Genomic DNA, 14,630 nt, shown 5'->3' with positions numbered 1-14,630 from the left:
CTTTGCTTAGAGAAAGGTCACCAGGAGTACAGAAGAGAACAATGATGATGCCAGAGGAGACAACTGAGTGCGGTGGGACTGGTTAAGACCGCAGCTGGCTTGTATTTTCTCAGGATCTCTACTGAAAGGAGACCAGAGCATGTTTTCACTATAGATCTATTTTGGAGGCACAACACAGAATCTACTGATGGAATGGTTTGGGGAAGAAAAGGGAGTCAACGCTGACTCCAGGGATTTTGGTCTGAGTGAGAATGGCATGACCAATAATCGAAATGAGGAAGACTTGGGAGCAGGTCCGGCTAAAGGGGAAGATCAGGAACTCAGTTTCAGCACGGTGACCCTGAGATGCTTATCAGCCAAGGAAAAAGAGGTGTCAATAAGGCAACTGGCTATGTAAGTCTAAGGTCTAGGGAAATATTTGAGAGCTGAAAGTGGTGAGTCTGATAATGTCATCCAGGAAGTGAGTGTAGAGATAGAAGAAATTGTTGTCCAAGACTTAAGTCACCCATAGAACTAGCCAGAGAGAGGGTTAGGAAAGCTGTCAATTAAAACGATCAAGTTACCATATGATCCAGCATTTCTAGTACTCCTCGGTGTATTTCAAGGGTTAAGTGAAAACATAGGGTCACAATGGGCTCAATGGGGAGTCAGCTGGAGATTATCTCTCTCTCTCCCTCTGCCCCTCCCCCTGCTCATGCTCCCTAAAGTAAATAAATCTTTTAAAAAATAAAAATGCCATTATTGTAAGCACTCTCAAATTCTTTTTGAAAATAGGAAAAGAATAAATGTCATTCACTACAAATAATACTGCTCAAAGCTGCAAATTCAATAAATAAATAGGGTATGGGACACCTGGGTGGCTCAGTTGGTTAAGCAGCTGCCTTTGGCTCAGGTCATGATCCCAGTGTCCCAGGATCGAGTCCCACATCGGGCTCCTTGCTCAGCGGGGGACCTGCTTCTCCCTCTGACTCTGCCTGCCTGTGCTCGCTTTCTTGCCCTCCCTCTCTCTCTCTGACAAATAAATAAATAAATAAATAAATAATAGGGTATAATTTGAAGCGTGCTCCTCAGCTCACAGATCAATGCCATCTAAGCTGAGAGGAACACATTAGACACTATTCCTGTATACTAATCATACTGTAAAGTGGGACTGGAACATAACATTCTATTTTAATCTCTGATTTATAAACTTTTCTGATAAATGTCACATTAAACAATGAATTAATAATTACATGGTCAAGAACTTAGCTTTGATTAAAACACAAACAAGCTCTGACGAAAGACTACTACATGGCTGATGAAATCTTGATGCTGCCTTCTTCCTCAATATCAAAGTCAATCTCAAAAGTAGAAAAGAACATGACAGGCAGGGAATTAAAAGCCTCACATAAACTCTTTATAAACTGCTGTGTACATGTTAATAAAACTGAAGTACTGCTTTTATCAGTAAACCATTCTATGCCTTATGGACTTGGGTTGTATTTCATTATGACATTGATAATCCAAGTAAAAGTTTAGATTAAGGTCTCAAGAACAAATAGTGATTATTTCCCCACCTCGCATTCAAACATCCAGAGTTAAACTACTAAGGATTCCTGCCTTTGGTTCTTTGTGAACCACACAAAAACTGTTCTTACCTTTACACCTTGAATGAGACCATTCATAAGGAATGTATGTTGAGGAAATGTTTCATGTAGAACCTACAAAAAGCAAACACACATCAAGAAAAATTCGACAACAAATTAAAAGGTAATATTTTTGCCTCTGTTAATATTAGGTTAGGTAAATAAGATGAACCCTGGAATGAAAGCACTTTAAGTATCAGTGAAATATGGAAAATACCCAAAAGTATGAAAACATAAAAAACAATGAGGCAGAAATCTAAATAAGGCAAGAACCTACACAGGAGAACTCAGGTGTTTTTCTTATAAAAGCATCTGCAGCAAACATAAATTGTTAATTGGCTACACCTTTCACTACTAACAATTTTAAGCAGGTACCACAAAAGGTTATATAAGCTCAATATATGAACCTGCAGCCCAGGTTCATGTGACCTAGGTAGTCTAGGAAACCCCAAGCCTTCAATTTGGATCATAGTGATTCCGAACTTGTAGCACATCTGGATATCTAACAGAAAAAATTTAAAATCAATCCTCAAAAGGCATCATCTAGGCTTCAAATCAACCACACATATATGTTTTTCAAACACAATGACCAGGGCATTTACATGATCTCGGGGCTTGGGATCAAGCCCTACGTCATCCTTCTCATTTAGCAAGTCATCTGCCTGCCTCTCTTCTTTTACCCCTCCCCTCACTGGTATGTGCATGCTCGCTCTCTCAAATAAATAAAATCTTTAAAAATATATATATACTATATATATATATATATATATATATATATATATATATATATAGTATATATATATTTTACTATGTTCCAAGATATAGAATATAAGCTTGAAATTTTTGAACTAGAAGCTGTAAGAAAGCACACAGCTTTTAAAAAGAACAGAAAGAAATTCCAAAACAGAAAAAAAACATATTGACTCAAGTTAGGAACTCACTCAATGGATATGTTTAACAAGATTAGACGTGACTGAGAATTACTGAACCCAAAAGTAGGTCAAAAGAAACTATCCTGGGATGCCTGGGTGGCTCAGTCGCTTATGCCACTGCCTTTGGCTCAGGTCATGATCCCAGGGACCTGGGATCGAGTCCCACATTGGGCTCTTTGCTTGGCGGGGAGCCTGCTTCTCTCCCTGCCTCTGTCTGCTTGTGCGCTTGTGTCGCGCACACGCCCTTGCTCTCTCTCTCTTTATCTGACAAATAAATAAAAATCTTAAAAAAAGAAAAAAAAAGAAACTATCCAAAATGCAGCATGGAGAGACAAAAAGACAAAAAATAAAAGAGAAAGTAAAAGGCACAGAGGATCCTATAAGAAAATATGACACAATTTCAATTAAACTTGTCTTGTAATGAAAATGAGGCAGACACATTTCAGGAGCCAATGGCAGAGAATGAACTAAACCAATGATGGATATCAGGGCAGAGATTAAAGCAGCATAATAAATTCTAAGCAATATAAAAAGAAATCCAAACTCACAATCAGAAAACCAAAAACAACAACAATAACAAATCCTAAATGCAGCAAGAGATACAGACTGCCTTCAATTGAGCTCCAGTTAAAATGTCTTCGTAACAGTAACAATGGAGCCCAGAAAAGCATGCTATCCTATCATCAACATAACAGGGAAAAGACAAATCCTAACCTACAATTCTATACCTGGCTAAAATGTACTTTGAGCACAATTTTTAACCTAGCAAAACTTACAGCAGTACGTCTACTAACTTATGGACTCCACCTAATGAGATATAAAATAATGTACTTCCAGAAGAAGGAAAATAATACAGATGTAAGAGGAGATGCAACATAAATAAACAGCAAAGAAAATGGTGAATATAAACAAACAGTGATGCACACAACAAAATGATGTGTCCTGTAGGTTTTATTTTTCATTGTGTATTAGAAGACTTAATGACATTAGAATCAAGGAGGTAAATAAACAAAGTATTTACATTTCTTCACCTCATTTGTGCTGACACTGCTGTCCTAGATTAGGGTGAAGATACTGACAGATTTCAGTAAGTTCACATGGAATGCTATGAAACAACTTCACAGAAATTGTTTCCAACCTTTTCCTAACAAGATTATTCTTAAGGTTTAGAAAAGGTTTGTCATCTCAGCTAGTGGCATTTGAACTCTACCTATCTGTACTGGATAAATAAGAAAGCAAATAAATGAAAGCAAATAGCTCAAGTTAAAAATCTCAAATTCTCAGCAAAATCTCAAAAATAACACTTCATAGGATACAGAGATATAAAATTTTCTTTAAAGAAAACAGGATCCAAATCAGTATCAGAACTACTTCACAGTATCATTTGTTACATGCATCACAAAAATACAGTGAAACAGCAAAACACAAGAAAGTCAATGTATTTTTAAAAATGTTCCTCTGATCCTGAGCATGCCATTGGGTGTGGGTATCCACTGCCTCACAACCTTATATATTCTTATATATTCTGTCGAACTGAGGCTGAGAGCAGACAGACAATCCTGGGACTCCCCTTGCTCACAGGCTTCCTCAGTTTCTGCCAGAGCGAAACAGAAGGTGGGAAGTGCCAGTTAACACCACACCCACTCCAGGGCTGCCTGCTTGCTGCCAAAGGGGCACCAATGTCGATCCTCCCCTGCCTCCAGCTCTGTCCTCTGACTTCCCTTAAAACAACTCTACACTCAAAAGGACCAGAACAGGCATTCACTTGTGCAGATGACGCAGCAGAAACAGAACACAGCCACTTAAATTTGGCAAAACCATATCCATATAGGAACAATGGAGAATGCGTTTATTGGGCTGAAGGGTAAACTACAGAGACCTGACGGGGTATCGGGCTCTGTGAGAGACGATGCAGGAAGTTCCTCTAAGAATTTTCAATCAGTGCTTTTCAAACCTCTTCTGCTTTTTTCTAATTGGAGGGAAGTGGAGAAGATAGCGGTTAAATCTTACTGGATAAGGAAGTAAAACAGAAGTCAAAAATAAGATAAGCCTTCATAAAATAAAGCAGTTATAAGGGAAAACGAGGGGCGCCTGGGTGGCTCAGTGGGTTAAAGCCTCTGCCGTCGGCTCGGGTCATGATCTCAGGGTCCTGGGATCGAGCCCCACATCGGGCTCTCTGCTTAGCAGGGAGCCTGCTTCCCCCTTTCTCTCTGCCTGCTTCTGATCTCTGTCAAATAAATAAATAAAATCTTAAAAAAAAAAAAAAGGTAATATTCTATTTTATGATAAATTAAAAAAAATTTAATACAGTATATAATTTAACTACAAAAGACAGTAACTGTTACCATAATAAATTAAACCTAACAATAAAAAGTATATTAAACATTTCTGATAAAATCAAAGCTTTCATTTTTAACTTCTTCCTATATAAAATAAAACTTAAGGAAGAAATTGCCTTTATTCTTCAAGACTACTGGAAGCATTAAATATAATGGGTTTGGTTTTTTTTTTTTTTTTAAGATTTTATTTATTTACTTGACAGAAAGAAAGCAGAAACAGGGGAAGCAGCAGAGGGAGAGGGAGAAGCAGACTCCCCACTAAGCAGGGAGCCTGATGTGGGGCTCAATCCCAAGACCCTGGGATAATGACCTGAGCCACCCAGCACCTCTATAATGGTATTTCCTAATAACTGCAAGTTTAGAGGGTTGAACTGACTTCTGGTACAATGAAGCAAATAACTGAATGTATGTAAGCACGGAGACATATATGTATGTACGTATTTGCTTACACATTATATACGCACAGCTGTAATTCTGCACTTTTACCTAAAATTCCACTTCTAGGAAACTACATTTACAGTATTCCTGGGAAGCTAGGAATAGTGGATGACACACAGCAGACAGGAAACCCTGAAAGAGCTCAAGTAACAATAACATGTGAAGGTGGGAGGGAAAAAAAGATCTTTGAAAACATAAATTTCCAGAGTCCAGGAAAAAAAAAACAAACCAGGGACGCCTGGGTGGCTCAGTTGGTTAAGCAGCTGCCTTCGGCTCAGGTCATGATCCCAGCGTCCTGGGATCGAGTCCCACATCGGGCTCCTTGCTCAGCAGGGAGCCTGCTTCTCCCTCTGCCTCTGCCTGCCATTCTGTCTGCCTGTGCTCGCTCTCTCCCCTTCTCTCTCTGATAAATAAATAAAATCTTAAAAAACAAACAAACTAACAAACAAACCAAGACAAAAACAAGACCCAGAACTGGAGGAGGAAAAAGAGCCGTAGTTCAACAGGTTTTTAAAAGGTTATAAAATGAGTTCCTGTATCTTGCTCTCAAAGCTGCAATGCTCCCTATGAGAGCCTAGCATAAGAATCAAACAGCAGAGTTCTCTGAACTGAGACTACTAAATGGGATACCTGCAGAACCAAATGGGTAGGATTAAAAAATGATAATGCCCCAGGTCCCTTAGGTCTGCCAAGAGTAGCAAAAAGCCCTACAATCACATAATAAACTACTTCGTAATAGAGGGCTCTCTAAACAACCACACTGTCAGAAATCAGGAGCTCCTACAAGCAATGCCTGCATTCAGTTCTGAGGAACAGGGCCTTCCACCTGGGCTGGAGAACAATACTCCAACTATCACAGGTGTCTAGGGCACAGGCGGCAAACTCGCAAGCTGATATTCTTTCTGATTTGTCTTTGTGTTTCCTAAAGTGCAGTAACTGTCAGTGTGTAAATTTCAGGAAAAAGTCATATACCATATGGTTTTCTAGCATGTCACAAGAAGCCAGAAGATTTGAAAACATGGGGCTTGAAGTGCTACATCACTGATTAGCTGAGTAAGCAGACAGTGGCTGCTGCGGCCAAAGCAGCACATATTCCAACTGGAACATTCCCACTCCACTTCTGACATTTACATTACTTGCCAGGCCCCAGAAGATACTTGTTTTCACAATCTCTGATCTACCCCCTCATCTGTAAATATAAACATGTATAAAATTCAGTAACAAATCTAAAAATCATTAAAAGACACAAATAGGAAAAGACAATCTACCCTACTGCCAAATAACCAAATTATGATAGGAAACAGAAGAAAGTTTTAAAATAAGTGTAAATGTCCTCCAAGAGATTTAAAAAAATGCTACATATATTAAAAATAATGTGCTGCACAGGGACCTGCACCAAAGCAAAACAGGTAAAAAAAAGAAGTCTTCAAGAACTGATTACTGGAAAAAGCACAGAAATACAGAAAAAGGAAGAACATCAGAATGTGTAACTCCAGGATAAATAATGACTGTACAAAACATTACAATGTACTGCAGTGTTTAAAAAAAATACAGAATTTAGCTGCACAACAATGTAAAAAGTAGGAGAGAAATACATCTCTCTTCCAAGATGCCAGAACAGGCAGACAAATGATACCAGTGAATATACAAAAGACATCAAACAAAATTAACAAATTTAACATACTTATCCTGTAGAGAATACTACTCCAGGGAATATTTAATTCTTTGCAGATCACATGGAAAATTTACCAGAATTAACCCTATATGAGTATACCAAACAGGCTTCAATAAATTTCAAAGAACTGAAATAATTCATAATATGATTTCTGATAATACAACTTAGAAAAGTCCCCAAATGTTTAGAAATTAAGACAATATACTTACAATAACTTAAGAGCACAGGAAATATAGTGATTAAGATTGTAATAACTTTGTATGGTGACAGATGGTAAGTATTTATTATGGTGAGCACCTTGTAATGCATAGAACTATCAAATCAGTATATTGTATACCTGAAACTAGTATTTTCCTGTACTTCAATTAAAAATAAAAGATAAGGGGCGCCTCGGTAGCTCAGTGGGTTAAAGCCTCTGCCTTCCGCTCAGATCATGATCCCAGGGTCCTGGGACTGAGCCTCACATTAGGCTCTCTGCTCAGCGGGGAGCCTGCTTCCTCCTCTCTCTCTGCCTACTTGTGATTTGTCTGTCAAATAAATAAATAAAATCCTTTAAAAAAAAATAAATTAAATAAATAAAAAATAAGGGGCAAAAAAGGGGGGGGGCGGATGCTCAGTCATCTGCCTTTGGCTCAAGTAATGATCCTGGGATCAAGACCCACATCAGGCTCCCTGCTCAGTGGGAGGCCTGCTTCTCCCTCTCCCACTTCTCCTGCTTATATTTCCTCTCCTGCTATCTCTCTGTCAAATAAATAAATAAAAATTTTTAAAATAAAAGAAATTGTGACACACACACACACACGAATATCATTCAGCCTTAAAAAACGAAATTCTAGTGGTGCCTGGGTGGCTCAGTGGGTTAAAGCCTCTGCCTTCGGCTCAGGTCACGATCCCAGGGTGCTGGGATCGAGCCCCGCATCAGGCTCTCTGCTCAGCAGGGAGCCTGCTTCCTCCTCTCTCTCTGCCTGCCTCTCTGCCTACTTGTGATCTCTGTCTGTCAAATAAATAAATAAAATCTTTTTAAAAAAATCAATATAATTGACCACATTACTCAAATAATGGAAAAATCTAGTTGTTATCTGGTTGTATGCAGAAAATTCATTTGATAAAATTTAATACCTATTTAGGATAACTGTAAGCAAAACAGGAAGAAGGGAACTTCCTTTCTCAGAAAAAGAATATCGGCAAAATAACAAATATAGCAAATAACAGAGCAAATAACATACTTAGTGGTGAATTTTAAATTTCAGATCACTTTCCACCAGAGGTCATCTATGAGATAGGGATGCCTACAGTGACTGCTTCTAGTCAACACTGTACTGGATGTCACAGCAGTGCAGTAAGAAAAATAAAAAAGGACTGGAAGGAGCTAAAAACTGTCATTCACAAAATATATGAATGTGTATGTAAAAACCTGTTGATGAACATTTAGGATTAGTAACTGAATTTATCAAAATCACTAGACACAGGGTAAAAACACAACTTGTTTTGTGTACCAGAATAGAAAATTAAACCTTACCTATCCCCATGAATACCCTGGCCAGCTAAGCACCAAGCATTCAGGGGCTGACTGGGGACCTGCCTCCAGTCTTGGCACCCTGGCTGTGTAACAGCCCCAAGCCCTGGAATGCGAACTAAGACCTAGTTAGAAAAGCAGCAGTGGGATAGGGATGACTGTAAGCAGGGCTAAAGTCCATATTTCCAAAGGGAATGGCAGCCATCTGCCTCATTTAACCTAGCAGTTAGAGCCACCATTTTTTTTTTTAAGATTTTATTTATTTATTTATTTGACAGACGGAGATCACAAGTAGGCAGAGAGGCAGGCAGAGAGAGGAGGAAGCAGGCTCCCCGCCGAGCAGATTGCCCGATGTTGGGGGCTCAATCCCAGGATCTCAAGACCATGACCTGAGCCAAAGGGAGTGGCTTAACCCACTGAGCCACCCAGGCGCCCTGCTACCATTTTTTTAATTGCATCTCATTAATAGCCTTTTTTATTTCACTTTGATTAGATGTTAGTTCTTTCATTTCTCCAGAGAGGGATTCTCTAGTGTCTTCTAGGCTTTTTTCGAGCCAGCTAGTATCTCTATGATCATTATTCCACACTCTAATTCTGACATCTTACTTATATCCATACTGATTAGGTCTCTGGCTGTCAGTACTGTCTCTTTTTCTTTTTTGAGGTGAGCTTTTCCGTCTTGTCATTCTTGCAGAAAGTGATCACTTTTCTATTTGTAGAACTGGAGCAATTCTTTTCTTAGATCTCAGGATGAGTTCACAGGTATTCAGAATGATTTGACAGCAATCTAGCAGAATTCCTGGGACCAGACAAAACTAAGGTCTCCCACTTCTCTGCCATCTTGGAAAGTCTCCAATTCTATACTACTTCAAACAGACCACTTCTACTGAGTGCTAGGATGCAGACAGTCAGACTGGACAACATATTAATATGCAAGTACTGTTCTGTATCTCCAAATCCTTATCAGGCTGTTTTTCTCATCTGAAGGAAACAGGACAGAGTGCTGTCCACTAGTTATAGCATAGAAAAAACCCACACATGAACCATCATTCTAATGGTTACACCAAAGTGGATGATAGATGCAGGATGCCAAGAACTACTTATATGACAATAGTAAACCCCAACATAAAAGAAGAGGATAAATGAACTCCTGCTGTAATGAAATAAACCCTAATTTTATCCTTTCCTTATCAAACAACCTAACATTATCAGTTCTCTGTCCAACCAGAAAAGGCAGAAAGTAGAGGGGATATGCCAGAGATAATCTTTTTTCTTTAGAATATGGGACTCTTCCCATATTTTAGGAAGGAACCACCCCCGCCAGAACAGAAACAGAGGTAGCAAACTCTAGTGTAAAGGCTAAGTGTGACAGTACAGAAAAGGACATTTAGCTTAATTTAGCAACACCAAGAGCTCAGAAAAAAAGAGAAAGAACCCACCTATTAGCTGAGCAACACTTCTTCTATGACAATATAGTGTGTCAGAGTGATGCCAGCAACCCTGTACTCCTCACACATGTTTATTTTAACCAAATCTTTGCAAGCAGCAAAACTGCGAGGAGGAAACAAAGCAGCACTTGAGCTGGTTTCTAAGGCTGCATTCGAGGGTCTGATGAGGACAAAGAACCCCTAGGAAAATTATCTGCATTGGGCAGTAGGAAGAAAGGCACATCACTCTTTGGATGTATACGAAAATTAATTAATTAATTAAAACTAAAAGAGATCTGACAATCTGGTCTAGGGCCAAAAAAGTCCCCAAAGATTTTAACTGTCTGGAAAGTGGTTTTAGAATTTCTAACAAGGCCTCAAAAACATTAAGTTGTTCTTCACTTCACTTTGAATTCTTACCAGAGCATGATTATAGGATTAACTCCATATTGAGAAACCTGCTGAACCACTATAGCAGATTTCTGGTTGCCTTAAAAAAATACTATTTAAACGCTTAACAGGACACCTGGGTGGCTCAGTGGGTTAAGCCTCTGCCTTCAGCTCAGGTCATGTTCACAGGGTCCTGGGATCGAGGCCCGCACTGGGCTCTCTGCTCAGCAAGGAGCCTGTTTTCCCTCTCTCTCTCTGCCTGCCTGTGATCTCCTTCTGTCTGTCAAATTAAAAAATAAATAAATAAAAATAAATGAATAAATGAATAAATAAATAAATAAATAAAGGGGCGCTTAACACGTAAGCGGGGGCAGGGGTGTGAGGGGAATAGACATGGGAGACGGACATGGACAGAGTCCGAGAGCTAAGACCAAAAATTAAATAACTTATTTCCTTACAATAAGTAGCCTGGTATGTCTATACGTATACTGAAAATACATCTCAAAGAAATCCCTCAAGGACACATATGTGAGCCTACAATGCATATTCCTATTATTCAAAGAAAATCTCTCCTCAGCACTTAGTGTGTCATAGGCAGTCCAAACAGTCGTGAGCACAGCAGGCTCGTGAACTTAAAATGGGGACCACTTACCCCACTAACTAATAACCAGTTAATTTCTGTAGTAAAGCATTAGGAAGGAAAAGGTAGTGTAATGAGAAAGAATAAAACAGAGATTTAAAAACACAGGCAATCTTTTGACTATTCCATTCAAGCTGTCATTTTAATTAATCAAATTTCATTTTAAATGCACCAGAAGAATAAAAATAGCGAAGTCTAATGTGAGGCTAACAGCCTCTTTAAAGTACCCTATTTTCTAAAGCTAATTTTGGAACAAAGTTCATCTGTATCCAAAGGGATTCTCTGGCATGGCAACATGGTGATTGGGAAGAGTTAACCACCAATGATTTTTAAAGAACAGTTTAAGACAACTAAATATAAGGCCAATTAAAAAGTATCTTTTTCTTCAATTTAAAAATATCTTTAGTATAATTGTTAGTGATTGGGGTGTGCCTGGGTGGCTCAGTCTTGATTTTGGCTCAGGTTGTGATCTCAAGGTCCTGAAACTGAGCCCTGTCCGGGGCTCTGTCCTCAGCATGGAATTTGCTTAGAATTCTCTCTTTCCCTCTGCTCCTCCACCTGCTCGTGTATGCATGTACAGATGCACTTTCTCATTCAAATAAATAAAATCTTTTAAAAAACAAAATAAAATAGTAATTAAGCACCCCAAATCTACATGCCAATCCTTTCTTACACATCTCCCTTCCTCTAACCACAACATATATCAAACATCGAGGTTCTTGCTAAGAAATTCAGTGCAGCCTCAGCAAAAAGTGGCTATAGGTAAGTCAGCTACCAAATATGGAAATCTAAACATTCTTAACAATGATCACTCTCACTGTTACAAGGTACTTACCAATCTATTTACTATGTTCTTGGTCAAAGGCCATTACATCCACACAAAGTAATTACAAAGTTCAACAAAACTTTGCAATAACTTCCCCTAGTGCATATTCCTAAATACCTACAGTTCACTCATAGCACTTCCAAGATTCTGGGTCAGTGGGAGGACCCTGCTACCCAAGAATACTTAAAGTGCAGCCCAGGCGTTTTGCTGCTCAGGTAGTTCACAGTCTGTGTACACAGTGGAAACAACCCAGTGGAAGAAGCTGTTTCAAATCGCTATCAAGAGAGTCTCTCAAACACATACCTAAACATTTGGCCCTAGAGATACATGCTTAAGAACCTATGTTTTGCTTTCATAAACAAGGACCTGTTCAGCAATACTTACAGTTAACATTGGAGTTGTCAACAAGCCCCACGCAAAGAATTCTAGGAAGATGACAATAGCAGCATGGTATACACTTGGTCTGCCAAAGCCTTGTAGCTAAAAAAGGAAGAAAGTTATTATGAAAAATAGTAGCGAGATAAAAGAAATCCATTTTGCTAAAATGGTATCTAACACACAAAATAAATGCTGTATAAAATAAACTTAGGACATTGTCAAGATCAGGCCCCCCCTTGCTACCACTTGGTAGTAACTGGAAGTGATGTTTACAGAAGACTATAAACCCCTCACTATTCCTATGTTTATATTTTTAAGTCTTTAAAAGGTAGAAGTAAATCTGCGTCATTTCACTGGAATCTAATCATAAGGAAATGATCAGACAAATCCAGACTGTGGGACGTTCTATAACATAACAGGCGTGGAATCTCCTTAAAAATGTCAATGCCATAAAAGATGAAAGTAAAGGTCAGGAGACTCATACATATTGAAGGAGGCAGGAGTCACAACAACAAAATGGGGGATCCTGGACTGGATCCTGGAGGAGAAGGGAACAAAAGGATAAAATATGAATATGGACTTTATATTAGATAATCACATGGGTGTTCTTGATGTCTACAACTTATTGTCAAATGGTTTGGCATTTTGTGAAAACACAAAAACAAACCAAGCCAACAACTAAGAAACAAAACCAAACATATTTCCTAAAGCAAATGTCAAAAATGTTAACTGCTGAATTTAGATGAAGGGAATATAATTTTACTTTTAATTTTTTATAGTAAAATCAATAAAGGGAAACTGTTCTAAAATGGAGCCAGAAGGTCCTCAGTGAGAACTGATGATTTTCCTAACATACTGAAGTTAGCTTGAAGGTGAATAAAAAACATGGTCCCCAGCATTTTGTGTAAAGACTGTACACTCCACATAATAGGAAATAATAAGCACGGGGTATTTTTTTTTCTTAATTTGAGGAATTAACATTGTGTTGCTTAAGAAGGAAAACAACATCTAGACTCAGACCTGTTAAATAAGCCTATCATAATTCTCTCCCAAAGAGAAGTGAGTAGGGGTTTAACATCACTCTGGCTATTCAGAAGTTTATAACTAGTTATCAAAAAAAGACACTGTGCAAAACAAGTATTCCCTGGGATTTCATTCAAAGTAGAACAGAGCAACAACCAAAGATTCACTGAACACATATTCCTAAAAGTCAGCTCATGAGCCTGAATACAAAAAAGCAAAATATCAAATTTATGAACGCCAGTATTAAAGGAATACATAACTGCACTTAGCATTTCTCTTCCACCTAATGTTTTAAAAGCAGGAGACAAATCTCTTTTTGCGTTATTTTATATGGAATATATATACTTAAGAAATTACAACTGTTACACTAATATATGAACATTGTATACCTAAGGCAATATACATGTTCTAATTTTCATAGGTATTCACAATGTTAGAAATCTGTCATATTTTTATGCATGTACATTCATAGGTAAAAACATACTTTTTCATAACTGGTAATACAATACACAGGTTGCCTTTTTTACCTTTATCTATTTCCATGTCACTGCATGCAAATCTTCATTCTTTATAATAGCTACACAATATTCCACTGTACAGAGGTACCATAATTTTAACCATTCCACTACTGATGTTTACTAGAGAGTTTCCACTTTTAATATTGCTGCAATTAATAATTTGATAATTATTTTTATTTTTAAATGATTTATTTTTAAAAAAGATTTATTTTAGAGAGAGAATGTGCAAGGCGGGGGGTGCCGAGGGAGAAAGACCCTGATGACCTGAGCCAAAACTAAGACTCAGACACTCAACCAACTGAGTCACCCACTCTATTTTTTTAAACAATTTAAAACCCCAGAAAAGTTACAAAACCAGTACAGGGTTCCAGTATATCCTTCACCAAACTTCCCCAAATACTAATGTCTTAGATAACTACAGTACAATTATCCAAATCTAAACATTAACATTGCTATTCTACTTTAAGCTAATTTATATGTTATTTGAATGTCACCATTTTTCTCACTCATCTTTTCTTTCTCCTGGTTTAGGATCTAATCCAGGATTTAGCACTGCATTTTGTTCTCATGTTTCCTTGGGTTTTTCCAACCTGAGATAGCTACTAAGACTTTTATTTTTTACTTTCATGATCCTGACACTTTTGAGGACCACTGGTATACTCTTTACCAGTTATTGTGTAGAATGCCCTCCCATTTGAATTTGTTTAATGTTCTCATGATTAGAGTGATGATATGAATTTTTAATTTTTTCCTTGAGCTATAAATCACATTCCATTAAGTTCCATTGCCAAGCATACAGTGTTTACTAGTATATTCACAAGGTTGTAAAATTACCACCACTATCTAATTCTGGAATATTTTCATTACCCCAAAAAGAAACCTCATATCTATGAACAGTCATGC

At 38.0% G+C, this 14,630-nt stretch overlaps 1 protein-coding gene across 3 annotated transcripts in view; it reads right to left on the bottom strand.

The window, feature by feature from the left end:
* Positions 1–14,630, bottom strand: part of MFSD14B (major facilitator superfamily domain containing 14B) — a 76,136-nt gene that overhangs the window by 34,257 nt on the left and 27,249 nt on the right. The window contains exons 2-3 of one of the 3 annotated variants that reach the window (XM_059412005.1): positions 12,193–12,288; positions 1,638–1,700 (exon numbers count right to left, since the gene is read on the bottom strand). In XM_059412005.1, the coding sequence (XP_059267988.1) occupies positions 1,638–1,700; positions 12,193–12,288 (159 nt within the window). The remainder of the gene's footprint in view (positions 1–1,637; positions 1,701–12,192; positions 12,289–14,630) is intronic. The other 2 variants (XM_059412006.1, XM_059412008.1) reach the window with 2 other exon arrangements.

This window comes from Mustela nigripes, chromosome 9 (assembly GCF_022355385.1).
Source record: "Mustela nigripes isolate SB6536 chromosome 9, MUSNIG.SB6536, whole genome shotgun sequence".
NCBI classification, from domain to species: Eukaryota; Metazoa; Chordata; class Mammalia; order Carnivora; family Mustelidae; genus Mustela; species Mustela nigripes.
This window is presented reverse-complemented; position numbering and strand designations above follow the sequence as displayed.